This window comes from Nomascus leucogenys, chromosome 16 (genome assembly GCF_006542625.1).
Source record: "Nomascus leucogenys isolate Asia chromosome 16, Asia_NLE_v1, whole genome shotgun sequence".
NCBI classification, from domain to species: domain Eukaryota; kingdom Metazoa; phylum Chordata; class Mammalia; order Primates; family Hylobatidae; genus Nomascus; species Nomascus leucogenys.
The window spans coordinates 51707261-51733589 of NC_044396.1; the positions used below are offsets into that span (position 1 = coordinate 51707261).

A 26329-nucleotide genomic window follows, 5' to 3' on the forward strand; every position below is an offset into this window, starting at 1 on the left:
AAAGATTTTTTTATATATATATAATAGTCTGTATTAGGAGCTCATCTTCAATGATCTTTTTCCCTTGAGTATCCTTTTTGTCATTGAGGACATGTTTTCTAGAGAGGTTTTGCATCTGTTTCTGACAGATGCCCCAGGGTTATCAAAGTTCTGATGCTACTGCTATATAAATAACAGAATGGGGATTTGAGGACCACCCAGGTAATATAAGTTAGAGCCACTTAATACACATAGGATATTTCTCATTATTTTTAATTTTCCAGGGAGATATTTGTTTTTTCAACAAGCTCTCTTGCCAAGACAGGCAAACTTTCTTATTCTTTCCTGTTTCTGATGGGTTGATGTTTTTCCGGCCCTTCAGGGGCCCGAGATCTAGGTAGGCAGGTCATTTAAAAATCCTTGCCTTATCTCAAATACCTGTTAAACTCTATTCCCTTGATTCATTAAGAGTGCTGACCCTCTCAATTTAATGACCCTAAGGTCATTAACAACCTCAGTTAATACTCTGTGTTTTAGTTCCTTCTTTTGAATTTTGAAACTTAGACTGTTATATGGTAAAATATTGACAGAATTTAATTCTTAATTGTAGTTATTTAGTGTTTCTTTTCTGTTTTTCTTTTGAATTTATTCCTGAAAATATTTGAATCTGTAAAGATTTTCAATGATTTTTAAAAATATTTACCATTACCTCAAATATTTACCAGAGATATCATAAAAACACTATATACCAGAAAAATTATAGTTTTATAAGACTACTGACTTATTTATATTTTGTTATTACTTCTAAGGGCAAAGGTCCTTCATATTTTGTGTTACTGATTTAATTTATCACATGATGGAGAGAAATGTATAATATGGACAAGTACCCTGTTTTTCATTGCCCTTGGTTGTTAATGTTTGCTCTTATTTGGTTCCCTGCCAACTTTTCCATCTTAAGGTATTTTTAATACATCGTATATTTTAGCACTCCCCTATGAGAGCATATCAGATGTTACATGTTTCTCATATTGGTCATTTTATGGAATTTGAGCTATTAGGCTGTAATTATGATGTCTCTCAGGATCTCAACCCTTCCTCTATAGTCACAGATTTTAATACTTCTTCCTGTTACTCTCTACTCACCAGATCTCTTAATTCTTTAGAATTGACTTTCTTGAAATCCAATACTTATGTGTCATAGAAACAGATGATCCAATTTGCTTTTTTGGCAGACACCATATAGAGCTCTGCTCATTACAAGTTTAACAAAAGACCAGAGTACTCTCTGGACTACTCTGATAAAAAGAAAAAATGGTGTAGAAAGACTTGAATTTTAACTAGGCTTTTTCATGAGATAATTTATGCCAATTCTCTGATTTCAACTTTATCATTTTATGATATAAGGGAATAATAAGGGCATATTTAAAAGGAATATTAAGTTAATAGCTTGAAGGAAAATTTGAGGTATGGCTTGCTAACAAAACATAAATGTATATTAGTTTATAAAATGAAAACTAAGAATATACATAGTGAACTTGAAGATCTATACCAGCACAAACTTTGCTTTCTCAATAATGTTTTCCAGTTTCATCTTTTACCATGTACTTCCTTTGAAATTATTAATAATTTTTTTATTATTATACTTTAAGTTTTAGGGTAGATGTGCACAACGTGCAGGTTTGTTACATATGTATACATGTGCCATGTTGGTTTGCTGCACCCATTAACTCGTCATTTACATTGGGTATATCTCCTAATGCTTTCCTTCCCCCCACCCCACAATAGGCCCCACTGTGTGATGTTCCCTACCCTGTCTCCAAGTGTTCTTATTGTTCAGTTCCCACCTATGAGTGAGAACATGCGGTGTTTGGTTTTTTGTTCTTGCGATAGTTTGCTGAGAATGATGGTTTCCAGCTTCATCCATGTCCCTACAAAGGACATGAACTCATCCTTTTTTATGGCTGCATAGTATTCCATGGTGCATGTGTGCCACATTTTCTTAATCCAGTTTATCACTGATGGACATTTGGGTTCGTTCCAAGTCTTTGCTATTGTGAAGTGCCGCAATAAACATATGTGTGCATGTGTCTTTATAGTAGCATGATTGATAATCCTTTGGGTATATCTCCAGTAATGGGATGGCTGTGTCAAATGGTATTTCTAGTTCTAGATCCTTGAGGAATCGCCACACTGACTTCCACAATGGTTGAACTAGTTTACAGTCCCACCAACAGTGTAAAAGTGTTCCTATTTCTCCGCATCCTCTCCAGCACCTGTTGTTTCCTGACTTTTTAATGATTGCCATTGAGATGGTATCTCATTGAGGTTTTGATTTGCATTTCTCTGATGGCCAGCGATGATGAGCATTTTTTCATGTGTCTTTTGGCTGCATAAATGTCTTCTTTCAAGAAGTGTCTGTTCATATCCTTTGCCCACTTTTTGATGGGGTTGTTTTTTTCTTGTAAATTTGTTTGAGTTCATTGTAGATTCTGGATATTAGCCCTTTGTCAGATGGGTAGATTGCAAAAGTGTTCTCCCATTTTGTAGGTTGCCTATTCACTCTGATGGTAGTCTCTTTTGCTGTGCAGAAGCTCTTTAGTTTAATTAGATCCCATTTGTCAATTTTGGCTTTTGTTGCCATTGCTTTTGGTGTTTTAGACATGAAGTTCTTGCCCATGCCTATGTCCTGAATGGTATTGCCTAGGTTTTCTTCTAGTGTTTTTATGGTTTTAGGTCTAACATGGAAGTCTTTAATCCATCTTGAATTAATTTTTGTATAAGATGTAAGGAAGGGATCCAGTTTCAGCTTTCTACATATGGCTAGCCAGTTTTCCCAGCACCATTTATTAAATAGAGAATCCTTTCTCCATTTCTTGTTTTTGTCAAGTTTGTCAAAGATCAGATGGTTGTAGATGTGTGGTATTATTTCTGAGGGCTCTGTTCTTTTCCATTGGTCTATATCTCTGTTTTGGTACCAGTACCATGCTGTTTTGGTTACTATAGCCTTGTAGTATAGTTTGAAGTCAGGTAGCATGATGCCTCCAGCTTTGTTCTTTTGCCTTAGGATTGCCTTGGCAATGAGGGCTCTTTTTTGGTTCCATATGAAGTTTAAAGCAGTTTTTTCCAATTCTGTGAAGAAAGTCATTGGTAGCTTAATGGGGATGGCATTGAATCTATAAATTACCTTGGGCAGTATGGCCATTTTCACGATATTGATTCTTCCTACCCAAGAGCATGGAATATTCTTTCATTTGTTTGTATCCTCTTTTCTTTCGTTGAGCAGTGGTTTGTAGTTCTCCTTGAAGAGGTCCTTCACATCCCTTGTAAGTTAGATTCCTAGGTATTTTATTCTCTTTGAAGCAATTGTGAATGGGAGTTCACTCATGATTTGGCTGTTTGTCTGTGATTGGTGTATAAGAATGCTTGTGATTTTTGCACATTGATTTTGTATCCTGAGACTTTGCGGAAGTTGCTTATCAGCTTAAGGAAATTTTGGGCTGAGATGATGGGGTTTTCTAAATATACAATCATGTCATGTGCAAACAGGGACAATTTGACTTCCTCTTTTCCTAATTGAATACCCTTCATTTCTTTCTCCTGCCTGATTGCCCTGGCCAGAACTTCCAACACTATGTTGAATAGGAGTGGAGAGAGAGGGCATCCCTGTCTTGTGCCAGTTTTCAAAGGGAATGCTTCCAGTTTTTGCCCATTCAGTATGATATTGGCTGAGGGTTTGTCTTAAATAGCCCTTATTATTTTGAGAAACGTCCCATCAATACCTAATTTATTGAGAGTTTTTAGCATGAAGAGCTGTTGAATTTTGTCAAAGGCCTTTTCTGCATCTATTGTGATAATCATGTGGTTTTTGTCTTTGATTCTGTTTATATGCTGGATTGTGAAATTATTAATAATTTTAAATTTCAGGTAAAAATATTCTGCTAAATAACTGACCAAAGCTGGGAATATATAAAGAAGAACTAAAATAGAGGCCAAAAGCTGTTTTGGTGTCAACTTGCCCTCCAGGTCCAATTCTGGAACTTTTGTTCTCATTGTGTAGCCTTAGCCCAGTACTTGAACTTCATTTCCTTACAGATAATAATGGGACTATTAACAGTCCCTACTTTACATACAGGATTGTTTTCAGGAAGCATTTAATATCTCACACAAAAACCTTAACAGTTGGGCATGGTGGCTCAACACTTGTAATCCCAGCACTTTGAGAGTCCTAGGCAGGAGAATTGCTTGAGCCTAGGAGTTCAAGACTAGCCTGGGCAACGTGAGGAGACTCTGTCTCTACAAAAAAATAAAAATAAATTAGCCAGGCATGGTGGCACATTCCTGTGGTCCCAGCTACTCAGGAGGCCAATGTGGGAGGATCAGTTGAGCCCAAGAGATTGAGGCTACAGTGAGCCATGATCACACCACTGCACTCCAGCCTAGGTGACAGAGCAAGACCTTGTTTTAAAAAAAAAAAAATGAATTAACATTGTTCTCAGACCTTAAAAAGAAAAGAATTCAAAGATTAAAAGGATATGCTCATGACCCTAATGAGGTCAGCAAGACAGCCGTTATCAAATGGAAGGTCAGATATTAAACATAGGAAATTAAAAATTATTCCAAAAAATAGTAAGATTATTGGTGGTAACAGCAGTGATATGAAACTATTTCCAAGAATAAAAAGAAGTAAAAATTTAAAAATTTATTTGTTAAAAAGCCCTGGGATTATATCAATATGAAATTGCTTAATTATACCTGAATTTGTCAAAATGTTTTCATCTTTTATAAATCTTATGGAATTGAAGTTAAGAAACGATGACTGTAAAATATGCAAATAGGCACTCTCATAATAATAATGTAATTTTGCCATACATGTTTGTAGTACAAAGATTTGTACAAATTTAATGAAAATTGTCTTTGAAAATGATGAAATGGCTAATAATCTTTTACTCTATCTTTTAGCATACAGCGGCATCAAGAAAGGAGAGCACTTTTGACCCCCATTTTGACAGATTTTTCTGTCCGAATAACTGGAGCACCTGCTGTCATTTTCACCAAAGTAATTTCTCCAGAAAATTTTCATACTGAGGTTAGAACATAATTTTGATTTTATTTTAGTCTAAATAATGGAACTGTTCCTCTTTGTATGTTAGGGATTGCCACAGTTTCAGCCCATAGGACTTCAAATTAGCTCATTAATAATAATGGCTACTATCATAGCTAACGTTTATGGAGCACTTTGTAGTACTCTTCAGTTATTGCTTTCCTTGTAATAACTCATTTAATCCTCATAATAATCTTATTTGCTACTCCGGATATCCCTATTTTGTAGATGACAAAACTGAGGCATAGAGGAGCTAACCAATCTACCCAGATTGTTATGCATACCTTAGTTGCCTCATATATAACTACTCTTGTTGCCCTCTAGATTGTTATAAGGTTCAAACTGATCAATAGAAAAAATAATTATAAGAGGAATCTGAAAAGCTAAAGTTCTATAAAAATGACAATTATCCTTGCTTTTATGTTATTAGATGCTGATTCTACCAATTGCATTCATACTATTTAATCTACTATTAAGTATGAGATCAATTATTTGCAAGTTTTAACAGGATGTATGCCACCAATAGAGCCAAGTTATTTTTAGTACAAGTTTTTGTGCTCTTGGGTAATGTTATGGTGACTATTTTTTTTAAATCCTGAATTGGTATACTTTTTTCCCTTTTTGTCAATACTTGAGGAATAGAATAAGAATTCTAACTAGAGTGAATGAATACAGAGAACTTGTGAAGGAAAAAATTATTTAACCAAAAAAAAAAAGGATAAGTATTTCAGACATGCTATTCTTTATGGCTTTATTAAAAGCTGCTCTAAGCTGTCTCATTTGCATTTGGACTAGTCATAGTCTCCTTAAATCCATTCCTCTGGATGATACTATAAGGAGAAGATCTGTTGGACATTTCCAAGCATTTGAACATTGTCCACATGCACATCATGACAAGAGGCAGGACTTATTGGATTTTTTTTTGTTTTGTTCTGTTTTCCTTGTCTGAATGGTTTTCCAGTGATAAATGTTCAAGTGACTAGGTTTTGCAGAACAGCACCAATTAAGTTATGGACATGTACCCAATGCTGCCAAGATTTTAGCAGTTTAAAGAAGTGAAATTAATTAGTCTAGCTATCTTTAGCTTCAACACTCTGTTTTCTGATAAATCATTTAGAGTATATCCTTTGGAGAATATTCATACTGTGGCTCTTAGCAGTTATAATTGCCTGCCTACAATTGTCTGTTTACATCTGTCTGCCCAACTAGATTATAACCTCCTCAAGAGCAGGTTGCCCTTCAAGGCCAACATTATTCTTTGTGATATTCCTAGGACTCTACTGTCATACCTAGTACTGAGGAAATAGTAAATATTTGTTGGTTTGAATTCATGAACAAGATTATGCTACACAATTTCGTTGTTGCTACATATTGAAAACAATAATAATAGTTTGAGGTATGGAAAAGTCAAATAGGTATGAAAAGGTGAAGACTTCTTATTGTTAGTTGTGTATATCTAGCACAAGGCCCAACACACAGCACGCCCTCATAAATATGAAATTTGTCTGTTAAATTGTGTCAAGTGGCTGTGCTCACCGTTTTTGCTCTTCTCCTTAATGTATGAACTTGAGTCCTAGGAAATGTCACCAAAGTAGTGGAGGTCAAATAAGTAAGAATGATAAATTATCATCTGAAAGTTGTCATGTTTCTTTATCTGTATTCTACCGTTTTTGCTTCAGGAGATTTTAGTGTGTGGCCATTCCTTAGAAGTGAATATAACCACAAACCTGGACTTCTTCCTAAGTGTGGCTCAAGTTCAACTCTTACATCAGTTAATAGTAGCAAATATGACTGGACTGGAACCATCAAACAAGACTGCAGAGGTAACTGTTACCTGATTTTGATCAGGCTTACTGCATTTGTTCCAAGTTTACATTCACAGTAGGAAAACTATAATTAAGCTGACTGCTTTCTGCTTAATTATTCTGTATTTAACTTTATTCAAAATATAGTCATAAATCATTTTGGATTGATATTCTTTATTTTAGAAATTTGTTTGGTCTCTATTCCTCTTATTTATCCTGTACCTTTGCAAAATTGCTGTGGACTGACCTCAGAGGAACCTCTGTTATATACATAATTTTATTAGCCTGCTGAAATTCTAAAGTATGATGTGAGAATCCCGGTAGAGCTTTCATTTACTCGGATACATTACAGTAATAAGGCCTCTTGGAAGTGAACTTTCTAAGAGTACTATGGGAATATCTTCAATAAATAACTTCTAAAGCATTTGTTTCCCATGCTCAGTGGGAAATGAATGGGCACAATCATAAAAGTTGAATGCCTGCCTCGAATTTTAATTTTGATCCGGTGTTCATTGGAAGCCTGTATTGTAACCACAAAGTGTGTCAGCAAGAAACAAAGAAAGCTATTTGTTAGATTCTTCTCAAGATATATTTTCTTTGCATTTTGTTTCCACATTTCTCTAACATTCTGCACGTAGAATAAATATTTTATAAAAACTCAGGTGAACAAATTGTTTATATATGAAAAAGATGTGGCTTTTATTTTTGTCATGAGTGGTAAAGAAGGCTTTAAGTTCTGTTTAGTAAGAAGGTAGGAAATGAAGAGGAATTTAGTTCTCAAGGCAGCGCTGTTTCTGTTCTGCCACAGATTGTGTATTATAACTGTGACATTATTCTTTCAGTCTTCTTTATTTTTAAAAAAATTATTTTAAAATGATAAATCTTTTTTCTTTTGTAAACGGAGATTTTCTAATGTAATCATCCTTTTCTAGCCATATCTATTTATTCAATATCTATTGTAAAAGGACTTTAGAACTACATGTTGTCCAAAATATTGACTTTTTAAATATACATTAGGGAATCCATAAAAATGTAATTATATGACATGAAAATAAGCAAACTAAAAAATATTTCCCCATGCATTTTCGATGAGGCCTCTGAAGCAAGTTGAGTTGGATAAGAGTAAATTACATTCCTATATTATCTGTGCCAATTTTATGAATGTCTCCTGTCAAAGAAATCTCTCAGATCACTGATTGTTTTAGGATTCACATAACTTAGCAAATTGGTTATTAACTATTTATCTACATACTTTTAATGCCTCTTAGGGGGATCAATTTCAGTAAATAAAGGGATACTCGGAGTTACTATCCTTCCCTGAATGTTGAATCATTACTGACAATTCCATAAACTAGATAGGCATTGTTTTCTTCTGCTTTAAAAAGATATCTGTGGCTATGTGTTTCTTCTTAGAGATCATATTACAGGTACAGATGACATGAACATTTTTAAATGGTTAAAATGGTAAATTTTATGTTATGTATATATGTCACAGTTAAAAAATACAGGCTATATAATGAGAAAGGACTGTTTGGACCTTTTCCCAACCCTGGTGGGACATATCTGTAAAACTTTCAGTATTTTAGAAAAGACCTACAGTGCACTGGAAGAATATGATTCAATTTTTAAGTTATTAGCAGAACTCATATCTGATAGTTTATGAATATAGAGACATTTTAGTTACATAGAATACTCTGTAATAAGTCAAGGGTATATTTTGAAAGGGCTAGTTGACTGCCTTTAGTGTGGTTTCACGACCGCACTACCAAAATTTTTTTTTTTTTTTTTTTTTTTTGAGATGGAGTCTTGTACTGTTGCCTGGGCTGGAGTGCAGTAGTGTGATCTCAGCTCACTGTAACATCCACCTCTCAGGTTCAAACGATTCTCCTGCCTCAGTCTCCTGCATAGCTAGGATTACAGGTGCCTGCCACCATGCCCAGCTAATTTTTTTTGTATTTTTAGTAGAGACAGGGTTTCACCATGTTGGCCAGGCTGGTCTCCAACTTGTGACCTCGTGATCCACCCTCCTCGGCCTCCCAAAGTGCGGAGATTACAGGCGTGAGCCACCACGCCTGGCCTTTCTTTCTTTCTTTTTTTTTTAACACGGAGTCTCACTCTGTTGCCCAGGCTAGAGTGCCATCTTAGCTCACTGCAACCTCCACCTCCTGGGTTCAAGCGATTCTCCTGCCTCAGTGTCCCAGGTTGCTGGGATTACAGGTGCGTGTCACCATACCCAGCTAATTTTTGTATTTTTAGTAGAGACGTGATTTCACAATGTTGGCCAGGCTTGTCTTGAACTCCCGACCTCAGGTGATCCGGCCCCCTCAGCCTCCCAAAGTGCTGAGATTACAGGCGTGAGCTACTGTGCCCAGCCAGCAATTTTTTTAAAAGCTCCTTTTGAGAACAAAAGAAAAATAGGAAAATTAAACCTGGCTAAGTTATTGGGAAAATGGAGGAAGATATATATGTTAGTATATATAATATAATCCTGATATTATAAACAACTACTATTTCATAGGAATTATGGATTAATAATAAGAATCCCATTTATCAGGTTTTTTAGAAGGCACCCTGTGAATTATAGACCAGTAAATGTCAAATCTGTTCTAAGTCCACCATCTGATAGTATGTTGATGAAACATAGTTCTATAAGAAGAAATTATGTATATTTAATTATTTATAATTAATATATATAACATTAAATATATATATGTTTCTTTTCTTTTCTTTTGTTTAGTAGAGATGAGGTTTCACCATATTGCCCATGCTGGTGTTGAACTCCTGTCCTCAAGGGATCCATCTGCCTTGGCCTCCCAAACTGCTGGGATTACAGGCGTGAGCCACCATGCCTCGCCTAATGTAGCATATTTTTTGAAGGTGTTACCATTTTCAGACAACCTTTGGCAATATTTATTTGAAAGATTAATTTTGGCTGGGTGCGTAGTGGCTCACGCCTGTTAAGTCCAACACTGGGAGGCTGAAGTGGGCGGATTGCTTGAGCCCAGGAGTTCACAATCAGCCTGGGCAGGATAGTGAGACCCCATTTCTACAAAAAAAATTTAAAAATTAGTTGCATGTGGTGGTGTGTGCCTGTAGTCCCAGCTACTCGGGAGGCTGAGGTGGGAGGATCACTTGAGCCCCAGAGGTCGAGGCTGAAGTGAGCTGTGATGATGCCACTCCACTCCAGCATGGGTAACAGAGCAAGAGACCCTGTCTCAAAAAAAATAAAAGGAAGATTAAAAATTATTCAAGAATAATCAAGAATAATATCACTTGGGAGGCCAAGGTGTGGGCAGATCGCTTGAGCTTAGGAGTTCAAGACCAGCCTGGGCAACATGGCAAAACCGCATCTCTACAAAAACAAACACACACATACACACACACACACAAATTAGGCAGGCATGGTGGCACAGCACATGCCTTTAGTCTCTGCTACTTGCAGGGCTGAGGCGGGAGGATCACTTGAACCTGGGAGGTCGAGGCTGCAGTGAGCCGAGATCACACCATTGCACTCCAACCAGGTAACAAAATGAGACCCTGTCTCAAAAAAAAAGTGTAATATGATAGAGGGATTATGTATTAGTGGAGGAAACATCTATTCAATAAACAAAGGGGAAAAAATGGGCATATCTTTGGAACTAGAAGTGAAAACCATAGAGTAATCTGAGGATTCTTGCCAGAACCAATATTTAATATTAATTTTAATTAAAAAGACAACTAACACGTAATGAAATTTACCAGTTCACAGCCAAAGTGACTGGATGATGGATTAGGAAAATTGTCTCCCACATTAAACAAAAATGTTCCAATATTTTTGCTCTGAAGAATGTGTTTTAGATGGGGTGAGGCCACTAGACCAATGGGCCTGTATTTGTAGTATTAGATTTTCACTGTCCCCTTCAAGTACTATAATTTCCATGATTTCTAGCTCCCAGAATATTTGGTTTCTGCCTTTAAATGAACCTTATTTCTCTATACATACAGGTTGAGTCCCCTATCTGAAAACTCAAAATTTGAAATGCTTCACTGAGCATTTTCTTTGAGAGTCATGTCATGTTAATACTAAAAAAATTTCAGATTTTGGAGCATTCTGGATTTTGAATTTTCCGATTAAGGATACTCAACCTGTGTTATGATAGGCTGAGAAATTACATAAAAGAAACAGAAATTTAATATTCAAAAATCAAAATGCATTCCATATTACAAAGTACACGTCCTTCCTTATCTAGCTTGCTGCGTAGTTCACCATCCCATTCTGTATTTCATGTTTCCGTGACATCTGGCTCTAGAGGACTAGTACAAGAGGCACGTTATTTGGGATTCTTACATGTGTGAGTTCCTTGCCTTTTACGTGAGGTGAGAGTCAACCTTTTGGATACCTTAACAGCCAAAGCCAAATTTACAATTCTAAGTTCACTCCCAAAACAGAGCTCCACTACTCAGCCTTGATTTCTTAACCAGTGTTTAACAGGACTGTGGTTGACACAATTGGTTTACCCTTCAGAAGGTTCTTTACCTTCTTACAAGATAGTCTTAGTCTCATAAAGGCCCAATTATATAATCATGGGCATTAGTTTATTTATTATAATATGGTTTTATTTTTATCAAATTAGTAAATGAATTTTAACAACCAAATTTTGCTAATGAAATACATCAAAGTAGCATCAATCCCTGATACCCTCACCTCATCCTGCCCAACAGTCAGCCACTCTTTATAAGCTGTTTCTTCAAGTATTTATTTCCATATTTCTAAATAACCTGAATGGACTATCATATCTTGATTCACTATTACCGTATTCACTTGCTATTTGTTGTAAATAAGCGTTCTATCTCTTCTGCACTTCCTTTCTACACTTCCATCTTCCCAGGATTCTTATATCATATTCTTTTTTGTCAATCTCAATTGTTTTCATTATAAAGATGACATAAATATTATTCATTGCTTAGTGAATTAATGTAGTGTGATAATATTTCCTGTCATTATACTATTGGAGTTACTCATTGCCACATTTTCTTTTTTTCGTTTTTTTTGTTTTTTGTTTTTGTTTTTGTTTTTGTTTTTGTTTGAGATGGAGTCTCGCTCTGTCTGCCAGGCTGGAGTGCAGTGGAGCAATCTCGGCTCACTGCAAGCTCCGCCTCCTGGGTTCACGCCATTCTCCTGCCTCAGCCTCCCGAGTAGCTGGGACTACAGGCGCCCACCACCACGCCCGGTTAATTTTTTGTATTTTTAGGAGAGACAGGGTTTCACCGTGTTAACCAGGATGGTCTCGATCTCCTGACCTCGTGATCCTCCCGCCTTGGCCTCCCAAAGTTCTGGGATTACAGGCGTGAGCCACTGCACCTGGCCACTCATTGCCACATTTTCTATTTACTCAGTTTTTTAAAAATCTCTGTGTCTTCCCTCTCACTAACCCACACCCCATTCCCATCAGTGGCTCTACCATAATTCCTCGCAATTTAATTTTTCACACTGTAAAACTTATCAAAAAGCATCACCTCTGCTTTCCCCCCCAGAGCCATTTTTCCTGAAGTTCTTTTTCTGCCTTCTCTGTTCTGGGACTGTTAGTTCTCTAGACCTGCTCCACACTTGGCATAAAAGAGCCAGATGAGAGAAGATTGTGATTTGAGATTGGTGTAAAGAATGTTAGAGAAAATCTAGGGAACAATAAAATAATGTGTTCTTCTATTAATATAAATTAGTAAATTGACCAGTATCTTTATTCTATCATTCTAAAATATTAAGTATTATTATTTACTACATTAAAAAGTATAATAGTATAGAAAAATGTTGTCTGGCTAATATCTACTTGGATATTTGAAATTTTTTTATGAAATAGAAAATAATGCATCGGGCTTTTTTGCTATGAACTTCATTGAGCTTATGCCATATGAAGTGATGGTAGAGGTTGTTTGGGGTGATATTTTACTGTTTTAACTTAGAAATAATAATTTTGTAGTTGTGCTTCATTTTAGGCATAGAAATTCTTGTCTTTTAGTAGAAAGTGAAAAATTCTCCGAGACATTCTTGACCAAACTAAGGATTGTCTGAATAATTAGAAATAGGAACTTGAAGGTAAAGAAGGAAAGGGACTTTAAATGTGTGGTAGCGTAATAACAGATGTCTTCTGGAATAGAATTTCAGGTAAGATGAAGGATATAGAGGAAATGAATAACCAAAATGTATGTGGGTAAAGGGGGGTTTGAGAGAGGAAACTGAGACTGGCATGAAGGAGTATGTTGATTTTCTGGTCTGTCTTGCCGCTTACTGTCTTGAGGTAGTCATGAATGGAAAAAGCCAGATCAGAGGCTACATATTTCTGTATTTAGGAAAGGAGATGGGAATTTTGGACGATGTGCATAGGGTGACCTCCTATTGGTGTTGCTATGCTGAGTATTTTGTTTCCTTTCAGAGGCACCTGGATAGACTACTTGTAACCAGGCAATAAACATAGGTTCCAATAAAATATGGATTCAAGCAGAGCCTTAAAGGGACAAGAGGGGCTGTGACGGAATACCTCAAATTTCTTAAAATCTAGGCCTGGAAAAGATATTAAGTATTTTACTGCCGATCTTCTCCAAGGGAAGGATTTCTTAGGTACATTGAACTCTCACATCTGTCACAGTTTTAGTTAGGACTTGTCAGGGTTAAAATTAATGTAATTTTCTCCTGAAAAACAAGCTTGTACTGAGACAGAAAAACACCACAGTTGCCTCAAAGTAGATGTAAGACATCAAGAAGACAATAAAATTTTAAAATTTTCAGCCCTGATGATGTTTATCCCTATAGATTTCTTTGCCAGAAATCCAGTAATGCATTAAGTTTTCCTCAGGCTCTAGTAAACTGTCTACACTAGTCTTATTAGGCATTGTTTATTGAGAGCTTACTATATGCCAGATACACTGGCTACAGTCTGACAGAGGTTTGAAAAATAAATACACTATGGTCTCTGCCCTCTAGGCTTTTATAATCTGGTTGGGAAGTAAAACATAGACAAATGGAATGATAACTAAGAACTCAGAGCAGTATATGAAAAGTATTAAATATACTCTATGGAAAATTAGACTTGTGAGTCCAGGGAAGAAAGAGAAGGCTTTAGGCCAGGTGATCAATGATCTAGCTTCATGGATAAGTGGAATACATAGAAAAGAGTAGCCTATTTATTTATTCAATAAATATTGAATGCCTCCTGTGTGTCAGATACTATTATGGATACTAGGGTGACAGCATTAAACAAAAGAGGTAACATTTCTGCTTTCATGTCTAATGCGCATATATTTAGTAGGGAAGACAGACAATAATAAATATTTGGAACTACCTCAAAATATAAAGACACCTACTCGTGTGCAGAGATTATATAGCTTTACATTTTCTGTAACTGATTTAATCTTTCTTACAAGCCTAAACTTCATTTAGATTAAGGATGTTGGTTGTTAGAGAAGAGAAGCAGTAGGGGAGTATACATTAAGTTTGCCATCAATAAAAAATAGTTTCAACATGGAGAAATAGCATGAATAAAGACATGGAGGTTTCTAAGCATTAGGATTTTTTGGTAGGACAGTGAAAAAAATTAATCTTTCTAGAGTGAAGGAACTGTGCAGGGAAATAATGGAAGATACGCTAAGAAGTGTGTATTTTATCATGAGCAGTTGGGAACCAAAGTTTATAGACTTGAATGAATGGTATGACATAGAAGAAATGGTATTTTAATGAAATTTGTTATGCTTAGTCTTTTTTGGCAAAGGGTTTGAGGTGCCATTCAATAAAACATAAAAAATGAAAACTGCAGACTAATACCTCTGGACAATATGGATGCAACAATCCTCAACAAAATGCTAGCAAACTGAATCCAGCAACATAGAAAGAATTATACAGTATGGCCACATGGGATTACCCAGAAATGCAAGGTTGGTTTAACATCTGAAAATCGATTAATGTAAAGCACTGTATCGGTAGAATTTTTTAAGTCATATGATTATCTCAATAAGTGAAAAAAAAATTTTGACAAAATCCAATACCCTTTCATAATAAAAACACGCAACAAACTAGGAATAGAAGGGAGCTTACTCAACTTGATAAATCATAGTTATGAAAAACTCACAATTATCATCATAGTTGATGATAAAAGACTAGATACTTTCCCCCAAAATCAACAATAAGACAAGAATGTCTGCTTACATCACTTCTATTCAACATTGTACTGGAAGTTCTAGTTGGAGTAGTTAATTTCACCCAGTATGCTTCCAATCCCTTACTATGTTTAACTTTATAAACATAAACTGATCATACTGAGGTCCTCTGACAGAATCAGAGACTATTAGAACTGTCAGGTACTTCAGAAATTGTGTTATTTAATTGATTCATTATCATTCATTAGCCTACATGAGAGTGAAACTCTACTTAGCCTCCTGCTGCCCTCTGTGAGCCTTCTTGCAATCCCCACTCCTCTTTTCAGTGGACACAGCCAGAAAACCTCAAGTATCCTCTGAGTTTGACAGAAACAGGAGAGGGTATAAGCTTGATGCCATATTAAGCTGTTTTTCATTGGCTGAGGAAAGCCTAGCTTCCTGTTTGTTAAAACAGGATATCTGTTTTCTTAAAACAGTATAGCTTCCTGATTCTTAAATTTCTTCCTGATAACTCCTTCTCTTAAATCCAGATGATTTTTCTGATGGAATCCTTGCTAGAAAGCCAAGTTAAGGCCTCAGAGCTGTTCATTTATTTGCCATCCACCCTTTAGAAAATTCTTAGACTGGGTCAGTCAGCAGTTTATATCTATGCACTTAACTCACTGTCCAGGGAACCCAAACATTTATAGAAGAGGATGATTCAACATAGCAGTGTCTAATACCTGAGTCATCCCGTCTTCCCAACTAGTCTAATCCTTCTTAATGAGTCTTGCTTTCTGTCCCCCTATTTTTCTGTTATGGCCTGACTTTTAATATAAGGCTGATTCTGAATCAGATTAATCAAATGCGTGTTAAATTTGAGTGGTGGCTTTGTGGGGAGAGGGAAAAGATGGGCCAGTAAACCCTAAACCACAGAGCAACTATTTTGCACATCTTTGGGAAAGTGCTTTACAACAAATGAAGAAACAGTCTATGCTCATGGATGGGAAGAATCAATATTGTGAAAATGGCCATATTGTCCAAAGTAATTAATAGATTCAATGCTATTCCTATTAAACTACCATTGACACTCTAACCAGAATTAGAAAAGAAAACTATTTTTTTTTTTTTCCTTTAAGTTCTAGGGTACATGTGCACAACGTGCAGGTTTGTTACATATGTATACATGTGCCGTGTTGGTTTGCTGCACGCATTAACTCGTCATTTAGATGAGGTATTTCTCCTAATGCTATCCCTCCCCCATCCCCCCATGACAGGCTCCGATGTGTGATGTTTCCCGCCCTGTGTCCAAGTGTTCTCATTGTTCAATTCCCACCTATGAGTGAGAACATGCAGTGTTTGGTTTTTTGTTCTTGTGATAGTTTGCTGAGAATGATGGTTTCCAGCTTCATCCATGTCCCTACAAAGGACATGAACTCATCATTTTTTATGGCTGCATAGTATTCCATGGTGTATGTGTGCCACATTTTCTTAATCCAGTCTATCGTTGATGGACATTTGGGTTGGTTCCAAGTCTTTGCTATTGTGAATAGTGCCACAGTAAACATACGTGTGCATGTGTCTTTATAGCAGCATGATTTATAATCCTTTGGGTATATCCCCAGTAATGGGATGGCTGGGTCAAATGGTATTTCTAGTTCTAGATCCTTGAGGAATCACTACACTGACTTCCACAATGGTTGAACTAGTTTACAGTTCCGCTAACAGTGTAAAAGTGTTCCTATTTCTCCACATCCTCTCCAGCACCTGTTGTTTCCTGACTTTTTAATGATGGCCATTCTAACTGGTGTGAGATGGTATCTTATTTTGGTTTTGATTTGCATTTCTCTGATGGCCGATGATGAGCATTTTTTCATGTGTCTGTTGGCTGCATAAATGTCTTCTTTTGAAAGTGTCTGTTCATATCCTTTGCCCACGTTTTGATGTGGTTGTTTGATTTTTTCTTGTAAATTTCTTTAAGTTCTTTGTAGATTTTGGATATTAGCCCTTTGTCAGATGGGTAGATTGCAAAAATTTTCTCCCATTCTGTAGGTTGCCTGTTCACTCTGATGGTAGTTTCTTTTTCTGTGCAGAAGCTCTTTAGTTTAATTAGATCCCATTTGTCAATTTTGGCTTTTGTTGCCATTGCTTTTGGTGTTTTAGACATGAAGTCCTTGCCCACGCCTATGTCCTGAATGGTATTGCCTAGGTTTTCTTCTAGGGTTTTTATGGTTGTAGGTCTAACATGTAAGTCTTTAATCCATCTTGAATTAATTTTTTTATAAGGTGTAAGGAAGGGATCCAGTTTCAGCTTTCTACATATGGCTAGCCAGTTTTCCCAGCACCATTTATTAAATAGGGAATCCTTTCCCCATTTCTTGTTTTTGTCAGGTTTGTCAAAGATCAGATGGTTGTAAATGTGTGGTGTTATTTCTGAGGGCTCTTTTCTGTTCCATTGGACTATCTGTTTTGGTACCAGTACCATGCTGTTTTGGTTACTGTAGCCTTGTAGTATAGTTTGAAGTCAGGTAGCATGATGCCTCCAGCTTTGTTCTTTTTGGTTAGGACTGTCTTGGCAATGAGGGCTATTTTTTGGTTCCATATGAAGTTTAAAGCAGTTTTTTCCAATTCTGTGAAGAAAGTCATTGGTAGCTTGATGGGGATGGCATTGAGTCTACAAATTACTTTTGAAAGTATGGAAATTTTCACAATATTGATTCTTCTATCCATGAGCATGGAATGTTCTTCCATTTGTTTGTGTCCTCTTTTATTTCGTTTAGCAGTGGTTTGTAGTTCTGCTTGAAGAGGTCCTTCAGATCCTTTGTACGTTGGATTCCTAGGTATTTTATTCTCTTTGTAGCAACTGTGAATGGGAGTTCACTCATGATTTGGCACTCTGTTTATTAATATTGTATAGGAATGCTTGTGATTTTTGCACATTGATTTTGTATCCTGAGACTTTGCTGAAGTTGCTTATCAGCTTAAGGAGATTTTGGGCTGAGAAAATGGGGTTTTCTAAATATACAATCATGTCATCTGCAAACAGGGACAATTTGACTTCCTCATTTCCTGATTGAATACCCTTTATTTCTTTCTTTTGCCTGATTGCCCTGGCCAGAACTTCCAACACTATGTTGAATAGGAGTGGTGAGAGAGGGCACCCTTGTCTTGTGCTGGTTTTCAAAGGAAATGCTTCCAGTTTTTGCCCGTTCAGTATGATATTGGCTGTGGGTTTGTCATAAATAGCTCTTATTATTTTGAGATACATTCCATCAATACCTAGTTTATTGAGAGTGTTTAGCATGAAGGGCTGTTGAATTTTGTTGAAGACCTTTTCTGCATCTATGGAGATAATCATGTCGTTTTTGTCGTTGGTTCTGTTTATGTGATGGATTATGTTTATTGATTTGCGTATGTTGAACCAGCCTTGCATCCCAGGGATGAAGCAGACTTGATCATAGTGGATAAGCTTTTTGATGTGCTGCTGGATTTGATTTGCCAGTATTTTATTGAGGATTTTCGCATCAATGTTCATCAGGAATATTGGTCTAAAATTCTCTTTTTTTATTGTGTCTCTGCTAGACTTTGGTATCAGGATGGTGTTGGCCTCATAAAATGAGTTAGGGAGGATTCCCTCTTTTTCTATTGATTGGAATAGTTTCAGAAGGAACAGTACCAGCTCCTCTTTCTACCTCTGGTAGAATTTGGCTATGAATCCATCTGGTCCTGGACTTTTTTTGGTTGGTAGGCTATTAATTACTGCCTCAATTTCAGAGCCTGTTATTGGTCTATTCAGATATTCAGCTTCTTCCTGGTTTAGTCTTGGGAGAGTGTATGTGTCCAGGAATTTATCCATTTCTTCTAGGTTTCCTGGTTCGTTTGCATAGAGGTGTTTATAGTATTCTCTCATGGTGGTTTGTATTTGTGTGAGATCAGTGGTGATATCCCCTTTATTATTTTTTATTGCATCTATTTGATTCTTCTCTCTTTTCTTTATTAGTCTTGCTAGCAGTCTATCAATTTTGTTGATCTTTTCAAAAAACTAGCTCCTGGATTCATTGATTTTTTGAAGGGTTTTTTGTGTCTCTTATCTCTTTCAGTTCTTCCCTGATCTTAGTTGTTTCTTGCCTTCTGCTAGCTTTTGAATTTGTTTAGTCTTGCTTCTCTAGTTCTTTTAATTGTGATGTTAGGGTGTCAATTTTAGATCTTTCCTGATTTCTCTTGTGGGCATTTAGTGCTATAAATTTCCATCTACACACTGCTTTAAATGTGTCCCACAGGTTCTGGTACATTGTGTCTTTGTTCTCATTGGTTTCAAAGAACATCTTTATTCCTGCCTTCATTTCATTATTTACCAAGTAGTCATTCAGGTGCAAGTTGTTCAATTTCCATGTAGTTGTGTGGTTTTGAGTGAGTTTCTTAATCCTGAGTTCTAGTTTGATTGCACTGTGGTCTGAGAGACAGTTTGTGGTGATTTCTGTTCTTTTACATTTGCTGAGGAGTGCTTTACTTCCAATTATGTGGTTAATTTTAGAATAAGTGTGATGTGATGCTGAGAATAATGTATATTCTATTGATTTTGGGTGAAGAGTTATGTAGATGTCTATTAGGTCTGCTTGTTGCAGAGCTGAGTTCTGATCCTGGATATCCTTGTTAACCTTCTGTCTCACTGATCTCTCTAATATTGATAGTGCGGTGTTAAAGTCTCCCATTGTTATTGTGTGGGAGTCTAAGTCTCTTTGTAGGTCTCTAAGGACTTGCTTTTTGAATCTGAGTGCTCAAGTGTTGGGTGCATATATATTTAGTATAGTTAGCTCTTCTTGTTGAATTGATCCCTTTACCATTATGTGATGGCCTTCTTTGTCTCTTTTGATCTTTGTTGGTTTAAAGTCTGTTTTATCAGAGGCTAGGATTGCAACCACTGCTTTTTTTTTTTTGCTTTCCATTTGCTTGGTAGATCTTCCTCCGTCACTTTATTTTGAGCCTATGTGTGTCTCTGCATGTGAGATGGGTCTCCTGAATACAGCACACTGATGGGTCTTGACTCTTTATCCAGTTTGCCAGTTTGTGTCTTTTAATTGGGGCATTTAGCCCATTTATAGTTAAGGTCCATATTCTTATGTGTGAATTTGATCCTGTCATTATGATGTTCGCTGGTTATTTTGCCTGTTAAGTGATGCAGTTTCTTCATAGCATCGATGGTCTTTACTATTTGGCATGTTTTCATGGTGGCTGGTACCAGTTGTTCCTTTCCATGTTTAGTGCTTCCTTCAGGAGCTCTTGTCAGGCAGGCCTGGTGGTGACAAAATCTCTCAGCATTTGCTTGTCTGTAAAGGATTTTAGTTGTCCTTCACTTATGAAGCTTAGTTTGGCTGGATATGAAATTCTGAGTTGAAAATTCTTTTCTTTAAGAAAGTTGAATATTGGCCCCTACTCTCTTCTGACTTGTAGGATTTCTGCCGAGAGATCAGCTGTTAGTCTGATGGGCTTCCCTTTTTGGGTAACCTGACCTTTCTCTCTGGCTGCCCTTAGCATTTTTTCTTTCATTTCAGTTTTGGTGAATCTCACAATTATGTTTCTTGGGGTTGCTCTTCTCGAGGAGTATCTTTGTGGTGTTCTCTGTATTTCCTGAATTTGAATGTTGGCCTGCCTTGCTAGGTTGGGGAAGTTCTCCTGGATAATATCCTGAAGAGTGTTTTCTAGCTCGGTTCCATTCTCGTCGTTTTCAGGTACACCAATCAAACGTAGATTTCGTCTTTTCACATAGTCCCATATTTCTTGGAGGCTTTGTTCATTTCTTTTCTCTTTTTTCTCTATCTTCAATCACTGATACCCTTTCTTCCACTTGATTGAATCGGCTACAGAAGCTTCTGTATGCATCACATAGTTCTCATGCCATGGTTTTCAGCTCCATCAGGTCATTTAAGGTCTTCTCTACACTGTTTATTCTAGTTAGCCATTCATCTAATCTTTTTTCAAGGTTTTTAGCTTCCTTGCAATGGGTTCGAACATCCTCCTGTAGCTTGGAGAAGTTTGTCATTACCAACTTTCTGAAGCCTACTTCTGTCAGCTCATCAAAGTCATTCTCCATCCTGCTTTGTTCCATTGCTGGCGAGGAGCTATGATCCTTTGGAGTAGAAAGGGCTATCTGGTTTTTAGAATTTTCAGCTTTTCTGCTCTGGTTTCTCCCCGTCTTTGTGGCTTTATCTACCTTTGGTCTTTGATGCTGGTGACCTACAGATGGGGTTTTGGTATGGATGTCCTTTTTGTTGACGTTGATGCTATTCCTTTCTGTTTGTTAGAAAAAAACTTTTTAAAAATTCAAATGGAACCAAAACAGAGCCTGAATAGCCAAGATAATTCTAAGCAAAAAGAACAAAGCTGGAGGCATCACACTGCCAGACTGCAAACTATGCTATAAGGGTACAGTCACCAAAACAGCATAGTACTGGTACAAAAACAGACACATAGACCAATGAAACAGAGTAGAGAACTGAGAAATAAGACTGCACACCTACAACCATCTGGTCTTTAGCAAACTTGACAACAACAGGCAATAGGGAAAGGACTCTCTATTTAATAAATGGTGCTGGGAGTGCTGGCTAGCCGTATGCAGAAAATTGAAACTGTACCTCTTCCTTACACCATATGCAAAAGTTAACTCAAGATGGATTAAAGACTAAAATGTAAAACCCCAAACTGTAAAAACCCTAGAAGAAAATCTAGGCAATACCATTCAGGACATAGGCATGGGCAAAGATTTCACGATGAAGATGCTGAAAGTCACGCAACAAAAGCAAAAATTGACAAATGGGATCTAATTAAACTAAGGAGCTTCTGCACAGCAAATGAAACTACCATCAGAGTGAACAGACAACCTATAAAATGGGAGAAAAATTTTGCAAACTAACCATCTGACAAAGAACTAATATCCAGAGTCAACAAGGAACTTAACCAAATTTACAAGAAAAAAAAAAAACCATTGAAAAGTGGGCCAAAGACGTGGACAGACACTTCTCAAAATAAGACATACATGTGGTCAAGGAACATGAAAAAAAGCTCAGGATCACTGATCATTAGAGAAAGGCAAATTAAAACCATGATGAAATACCATCTCACACCAGTCAGAATGGCTATTATTAAAAAGTCAAAAAACAGCAGATGCTGGCAAGATTATGGAGAAAAAAAGGAATGCTTTTACACTGTTGAGTGGGAGTATAAATTCAACCATTGTGTGAGACAGTGTGGTGATTCTTCAAAGACCTAGAGGCAGAAACACCATTTGACCCAGCAATTGAATTACTGGTTATATACCCAAAGGAATATAAATCCTTCTGTTATAAAGATACATGCATGTTTATGTTCACTGCAGCACTATTCACAATAGCAAAGACGTGGAATCAACCTAAATGCCCATCAATGATAGACTGGATAAAGAAAATGTGGTAAGTATACACCATGGAATAGTGTGCAGCCATAAAAAGGAACAAGATCACGTCCTTTGCAGGGACATGGATGGAGTTCAAAGCCATTATGCTCAGCAAACTAACACAAGAATAGAAAACCAAACACCACATGTTCTCACTTATCAGTGGGAGCTCAATGATGAGAACACATGGACACATGTTGGGGAACAACACACACGGAGGTCCGTGGGGGGAGGGGTGGAGGAGGGATGGAGAGATGGAGAATATCAGGAAGAATAGCTAATGGATGCTGCACCTAATACCTAGGTGATGGGATGATCTGTGCGGGAAACCACCATGGCACAGATTTACCTATGTGACAAACCTGCACATCCTGCACATGTACCACTGAACTAAAACCTTAAAGGAAAAAAAAAAAAGAAAATGCTTTTCTTTTGCATCAAGGGAGGTAAGAGAGAATGGAGAGAATTGTTGCAGTTAAGGTCTGTTTGTTGATTTTTCTCAGGATATAAGTCTCGGGGGACATGTAAGAAAGAAAACACAGTGGTCAAGAACTTGAGCTTTGTTGTTGGAGTCCGGCAATAAATCCCATCTCCTGTGTTTACTTTCTGTGTGGCCTTGGACATGTTACTTTAATTCATGTGAGCTTCAATTTAATCATCTGCAAAATTGAGATAATAATAGTCCTTCCCAATTGGGTTGTTGTAGAGATTAATTGGGAAGCTGTTTCTTAAGCGTTTTTCTTAGTGATTGTTATATAATAAGAACTCAATAAAAGCCATCACCATCTTTGTCATCCCAGCTAGAGATCATTAATTTTCATCTCTTTTTCTATCTACTACATTATATCTTGCCCAAGATCCTTCTCCAGTTTGCTTGATTATAGAGCATATATGACTATTTCTTAATGTTTTTGAGCTTGATTGGATAAAAGGATGATGTAATAGAATGCTCCAAATGTCCTATTTATCATCTGGCAGGCTTTGGAAGGGTGTCTGTTCCATAGACTTCTGCCCAGTTGATAACACAGTTTGCCCCAGCAGCTTATTCCTCAGGTAAATGAGATCTTGCTGAAACTACAGTTGATACTGAGATGCTTCTGTAAGCCCTGGGGTTGTTTTCAGGTGGCAGACTAACAGAAGGATGTGTGTATCCCACTGCTTTGCTCTGCTCACCTTGCTCTATTCACTCAGGATTCACTGTTGACTTTTCTCAGCCATAGGAAAGGTTTACAGAACTGATCTTCATGAAATCAGTTAGGACTGTTATTAATGGGTCACTGTCAAATTAATTATTGCTGAAATTTTAGCTCTTTGCAATAGATGAAGCAACTGTTAAAGCTGCATTGAAAGATACTTGCATTTTCTCCTCAAAGATTCATTATTCCCAGTGTTTCTCTTCATAAGCTGTGTATGGTTAGTGACCCATATATGACCCTCTAAAAATGTTAAGAGCTTCAAAAGTCAGTCCTATATTGAGTGCCCTATATTTTTTGAACTATTTGTTGGGGGTTACATATAGATGAAAAATGTTAAACTTTCATTAATATAAAAATTTATGACAAAGCAACAACAATCAAGACAATATGATACTGGCATAAGGATAGACATATGGATCAATGAAATAGAATTGAGAGTTCAGGTACTAACTCTCCTGTTTATAGTCAGTTGATTTTTGACAAGGTAGTCTGGATCATTCAGTGGAGGAAAGAATAGTATTTTCAAGGAATAATGCTAGGATGACTGGATATTCCCATGCAAAGGAATGAAGGAAAATGCCTAAATCATATCATATGTAATTCAAAATGAATCAAAGACCTAAATATAAGAGCTAAAACTATAAAAATTCTTGAAGAAACTATAGGTGAAAATGTTCATGATGTTTGATTAAGCAGTGTTTTTTTAGATATGACACCAAATCACAAAAACCAAAAAGAAAAAGAATAGATAAATGGAACTTTAAAAACCCTGAAGCTTTTGTGCTTCAAAGGACATCACCCAGAAAGTGAAAAGACAACCCATAGAATCAGAGAAAACATTTGTTAATCATATATTTGCAGAATGGGAGAAAATATTTACTAATCATATATTTGACAAGGGACTTCTATCTAGACTATAAAAAGGACTCTTACAACTCAGTAATAAAAATGCAAATAACCTAATTTTTAAATGGGCTCAAAGAATCTTAATAAACATTTCCCCAAAGATGATGTAGAAATAACCAATAAGCACGTGAAAAGTTGCTCAGTATTATTATCTAGGAAATGCAAATCAAAGCCACAAGAAAACACCACACTGACTAGGATGGCTACAGTCAAAAAAGTCAAATCAAAACAAGTTTCAACAAGGATGTGGAAAAATTGGAAACCTCTTACACTGGACCAGAATGTTTACCTACATAACCTACCGCCATAGTGACATTTGGGGCACATTTGCAAAATTCTGAGAGTTGAGTAGATCAGCATTTGACAACTACTGCACTAAAGTATCTTCTCTGAAAAGAATTTTGCTGTAAGTTCTTTTTTTTAAAAAAACAGAAACTATCATGTTTTGGGTTACATAGCTCCCCAGCTGGAGCCTAGAGTAGCTAAGATGTGGTGCTTCTGATTAAAGACAGATACATACACTTAGGAAACCAGATGGAAATGGGTAAGTTAGCAGAGAAGTCTATTGTGAAAATAAGAGTTATAACATTTCACTTGGACACTGTTTTAGCTGCATGTCACAGAAACTCAAAATAGATATGAGTTTCTTTTTCTCAGGTAACAGTCCTTAGGTCAGTAGTCTAAGACTGGTATAGTGGCTCTGCTCCCTAAGGTCAATCAGAGACCCTGTCTCCTCTCTTGTTGTTAATTTAGCATCTCTGAAGTATATCACTGGCTTGGTCCATAGATGGCTTACCATGTCTGTGTTATAAGCAGCAGATTAGAGGGTAAGGGAAATGAAACAGGAAGTAGGGACCCCTCCCTACAAGGACAAACTCTGAAGTTGCATTTATCAGTTATGCTCACATTCCATTGGTCAGAATTTAGCCATGTCGTCACACCCAGCTCCAAGTGAGGCTGAGAAATGTAGTCTTTTTTCTTTTATTCTGCCTGTATAATTGCAGAGGAGAAATATAGTATTTTACATGTGCCCTGCTAAAAATTGTTTTTCTGCTGTGTGCCTTGCTAAAAATTATTCTACTATGAAAGTAGGTGATAACGGATATTGGAGTACAACCAGCATCCGTAGCTAGAGAGTCTTCAGGGTTACCTGGTAGGCAGTCATGATATTCCTCAGAAAGCAGCTTTGGTTCTTCCTCAATACTTCGAACATATCCTCAAATAGAGCCTAAAGTTCTATATCATATAATATGTCAGAAATAGTGTTAGCTTGCCAGTTGTTCAGTACATCTATGGTGACAAATATTGTCTTTTCCTATTCTACCCCTCTTCATCTGACGATGAACTCCCTTTTCTTTAGGTAAACAATAGTTTCCTATTCCATTGTGGTTTTGATGGGGCTTCCCATTATAGGGTCACTCTGTGACATTGGCCTGGCCAATTGTTGTACTCCATCCTCCTGACATTTACTGGGTGATCTGATCACAGGGCCCAGACAAGGATAGTGTTTTATCTGAGCACAGTGAGAAAGGTAAACTGTCTTTCCTGTAGTTAAATAAGTTTAGGTATAATACTGAAGCTTTCATTGTTCATGGTCCATCCTTCTTTACCACTGTCATATGAAGAAAACCTGTCAGTGTTAGAGAGAGAAAAAGAGAGAAGGAGCCAAATGCACAGAAATAAGCAAACTTGAGAGACAAAATCTTGATGACATCATCTGATTCCCTTGACACAGTTCTGGTCAATGAGGTATAAAGAGAAGTGTTCTACAGATTTCTGGGAAAGTCTTTACTTTCTTTCTCCTCCT

At 36.8% G+C, this 26329-nt stretch overlaps 1 protein-coding gene across 2 annotated transcripts in view; it reads left to right on the top strand.

The window, feature by feature from the left end:
* VPS13B (vacuolar protein sorting 13 homolog B) overlaps positions 1–26329 on the top strand; it is an 891476-nt gene that overhangs the window by 587503 nt on the left and 277644 nt on the right. Inside the window, exons 33-34 of one of the 2 annotated variants that reach the window (XR_004026232.1) lie at positions 4939–5065; positions 6760–7055. Coding sequence is in view for 1 of the 2 variants with exons in the window: in XM_030795363.1 (XP_030651223.1) it covers positions 4939–5065; positions 6760–6903 (271 nt within the window). In the remaining variant the exon portion in view is untranslated. Of the gene's footprint in view, positions 1–4938; positions 5066–6759; positions 7056–26329 lie in introns of those variants that run through there. The other variant, XM_030795363.1, reaches the window with a different exon arrangement.